Consider the following 3,604-nt stretch of genomic DNA (forward strand, 5'->3'; position numbering starts at 1 on the left):
GGGTTCCCATAAGGCTGCTAGTAGGGCTAGAATCACTTCTTTATTTTTGATGTCTTTTCCTTCAGCCATGAGGAGCCCCCGTTCTCTGTGTATCGCCCCATGTACATGAGCGGTGACAAAAGCATATCGGCTATCAGTGTATACGGTTCGCTTGCGATCTCTTCCTAACTTTAGGGCCTGGGTTAAGGCTATTAGCTCAGCCTTCTGGGCCGAGGTTCCGGGGGGTAGAGCCTCTGCCCACACCACCTCGGTCTCTGAAGTCATGGCCGCCCCTGCATACCTTTGTCCTTGGTGAACGAAGCTGCTTCCGTCGGTAAACCAGATGGCGTCTGCGTCCGATAATGCCTGATCCTGCAAGTGCTCTTGAATCCCATAAACCTGTGCCAGTATGTCAGTGCAGTCATGAAGTGGGGTCCCCATATCTGGATCTGGCAGCAGTGATGCTGGGTTCAGGGCCGTCGGGGGGGGGTGAAGATGATCCTGTGGGGGTTCAGTAGCAGTCCCTGGTAATGAGTGAGTCGGGCATTGCTCAGCCATCGGTCAGGCGGCTGTTTGAGGATGCCTCCGATGGCGTGCGGGGTGGTGACTTGTAGTTCTTGGCCCATGGTCAGCTTATCAGCGTCTTTTACCATCAGGGCAGTGGCTGCAATCATCCGGAGACAGGGTGGCCATCCGGCGGCCACTGGATCTAACTTCTTAGATAGATAAGCGACTGGCCTGCGCCAGGGCCCCAAATGTTGGGTTAGCACTGCCTTAGCTATGCCCCGGCTCTCATCTACATATAGGTGGAAAGGTTTGGAAACATCGGGGAGTCCCAAGGCAGGTGCTGATAGCAGGGCAGTTTTGATTTGCTGGAAGGCCTGTTCGGCTTCTTCTGTCCAACTAAAGGGCTGGTGATCTTTTGTTGCCTGGTATAAGGGTTTTGCTAGTTCAGCAAACCTTGGTATCCATAGTCTGCAGAACCCAGCCGACCCCAGGAATTCCCTCACCTGTCGTGGTGTCTGCGGTCTGGGAATACGAAGGCCGGTTTCCTTCCCGGCATCCGTTAGCCAGTGTTGCCCCCCTTTCAGTAAGTAACCCAGGTAAGTTACTTCTGACTTGCAGATCTGAGCCTTTTTTGCTGAGGCGTGGTAACCTAAGGTTCCCTGAGTTCGCAGGAGACCTTCGTGTAGAGCCTCGTCGAACAGGGTCGGAGAGTTTTTGAATCCTTGCGGTAGTCTGGTCCAGGTGAGTTGGCCATTTATGCCCCTGTCTGGATCTGTCCACTCGAATGCAAATAGCTCTTGACTTTTAGGCGCTAGTGGTAGGCTGAAAAAAGCATGTTTTAGATCCAGAACAGTATACCATTGTTTTTCTGGGCTGAGGGCGCTCAAGAGAGTATAGGGGTTAGGATCGGTTGGATGTATGTCCATCACCCGCTTATTGACTTCTCTCAGGTCCTGCACTGGTCTGTATTCCCCGTTGTTGGGTTTGCGCACGGGCAGCAGGGGGTATTCCATGCTGAGTGGCAGGTGCGTAGGACCCCGAAGTCAAGGAGGCGGCGGATATGCGGTGTGATGCCATTTTTGGCTTCCGCGGGCATAGGGTATTGGCGCACGTGGACGGGGTCCGTCCCAGGCTTGACCTCTATAAATAGGACTGGGCGATGTTTTGCTAGCCCCATACCACCCGTTTCTGCCCATGCGTCTGGGAAGCGTTGAAGCCAGGGCTCGATACCCTGATCCAGAGGAGTGGGTTTCTGATGGAGCCTGTATTCATCTTCCAGTCTCACAGTGAGTACAGATATGGGTTGGTTGTGAAAGTCAGTCACTGTGGGTCCTCCCGGTTGGAAATGAATTTGGGCCCCCATTTTGGTAAGCAAATCCCTCCCCAACAGGGGGCAGGGGCTGTCGGGAATGACCAGGAAGGAGTGGGTTACCTTCCCAGTCCCTAAGTCTACAGTCCTTTGAGTTGTCCAGGGGTACTTTTTTATTCCGGTGGCCCCTTGTACCCAGGATGATTTTTCAGATACTTTTCCATGGGGCTTGACCAGAACTGAGTGTTGTGCCCCGGTGTCAACTAGGAACTGGGCCAGGATCCCCTCCACTTGCAACGTTACCCTAGGTTCGGGGAGGGGATCCGAACCCCGTCCTCCCTATTCTGTATCTTTTTTTTAATTTATTTTTTATTTTTTAAAATTTTTTTTTCAACGTTTATTTATTTTTGGGACAGAGAGAGACAGAGCATGAACGGGGGAGGGCAGAGAGAGAGGGAGACACAGAATCGGAAACAGGCTCCAGGCTCAGAGCCCGACGCGGGGCTCGAACTCACGGACCGCGAGATCGTGACCTGGCTGAAGTCGGACGCTTAACCCACTGCGCCACCCAGGCGCCCCCCTATTCTGTATCTTGGGTAAACAGTATGGGGGCTGTTTTAGGCTGCCATTGTCCTTGGCTGGGGCGGGGTTGTTTCTTCTTGGGGCATTCTCGTATCCAATGGCCTTTTTCTTTACAATAGGCGCATTGATCTTTATCTAAGTGCCGCCTGGGAGGGCGTGTTGTTTGAGTGCCTTCTGGGGGTGGCTGTTCTTTCTGAACTATAGCGGCCAGGACTTTAGTCATTTTCTCTGTGGCCTTCATCTGTCTCTCTTCTGGGGCGTCCCTGTTGTTGTAGACCCGTTGTGCTATACGGAGCAGATCCTGGATCTGTTTACCTTCTAAATCCTCTAGCCTTTGGAGTTTTGTTTTGTTTTTGTTTTTTCTTTTTAATATCAGGAGCTGCTTGATTTACAAAGGACATAACGACAGCAGCCTGGTTCTCAGGGATTTCTGGATTCATGGGGGTAAACTGTCTAAAGGCTTCCGTTAGTCTAAGTAAGCAGCTGGACTCTGTCTTTCCCTGTACGACCGAATATACCTTAGCCAAATTGGTGGGCTTGCGAGCTGCAGCCCGGAGACCCGCCATCAGAGTCTGGCGATAAATGAGTAGCCTTCCCCTACCTTCTGCCGTGTTGTAGTCCCATTCATTCTGTGGAGGTCTGGTTAGGGGGAAAGCCGCATTAATGAGGTCAGGGTTAGATGTCGGCTGACCGTCGTCTCCGGGAACCAGCTTTCTTGCTTCTAATTGGATCCTCTCTCGCTCCTCTGTAGTGAACAGGATTCGGAGGAGCTGCTGACAGTCGTCCCAGGTGGGCTGGTGGGTGAACATGACACTGTCTAAAAGAGCTATTAGGTCTTTAGGGTTATCAGAGAATCGAGCGTTCTGTGTTTTCCAGTTGTACAGGTCACTGGTGGAAAAGGGCCAATACTGGAGTTGGGGGTTGCCTGTTTCATCTGGGGGTCCTATTTCCCGCAGGGGTAGGGCCACGGTGGAGTCGGGGAGGCGAGGGTTTGGCTCACGCTGGGTGCGCCCGCGGGTTCAGCCGGCTGGCCCCTTGTGGTTGGTTTCATTTTCAATGGGGCCCGGCGTGGCTGCTGCCTCCCGTCCTCCTGGTTCCGGCGCAGCTGCCGCTTCCCGTCCTCCTGGTTCCCCTAGGGGGGCAACTAGCGGGGCGACTGGCGGGGCGGCTGCTGCGGGCAGGGCCCGGGGTACGAGGGGAGGGGGATGATAGGATGGAGGGTCTAGG

The 3,604-nt window shown here is 53.7% G+C and overlaps 1 protein-coding gene across 1 annotated transcript; it reads right to left on the reverse strand.

Annotated features, from left to right (window-relative positions):
• Positions 1-449: 449 nt before the first annotated feature.
• LOC124514043 (uncharacterized) lies at positions 450-3,396 on the reverse strand (the record flags this gene model as incomplete). Its single annotated transcript, XM_047082144.1, is given in 4 exon segments — positions 450-1,486; positions 1,489-2,099; positions 2,398-2,720; positions 2,722-3,396. Coding segments are annotated over 4 exon segments (2,646 nt in total), but the record flags the coding sequence as incomplete, so codon positions are not given.
• Between the last annotated feature and the right edge of the window lie 208 nt (positions 3,397-3,604).

Source organism: Lynx rufus, unplaced genomic scaffold (genome assembly GCF_022079265.1).
Source record: "Lynx rufus isolate CCGP_SWC_20201006 ecotype Redwood Valley unplaced genomic scaffold, mLynRuf1.p SCAF_19, whole genome shotgun sequence".
NCBI lineage: Eukaryota > Metazoa > Chordata > Mammalia > Carnivora > Felidae > Lynx > Lynx rufus.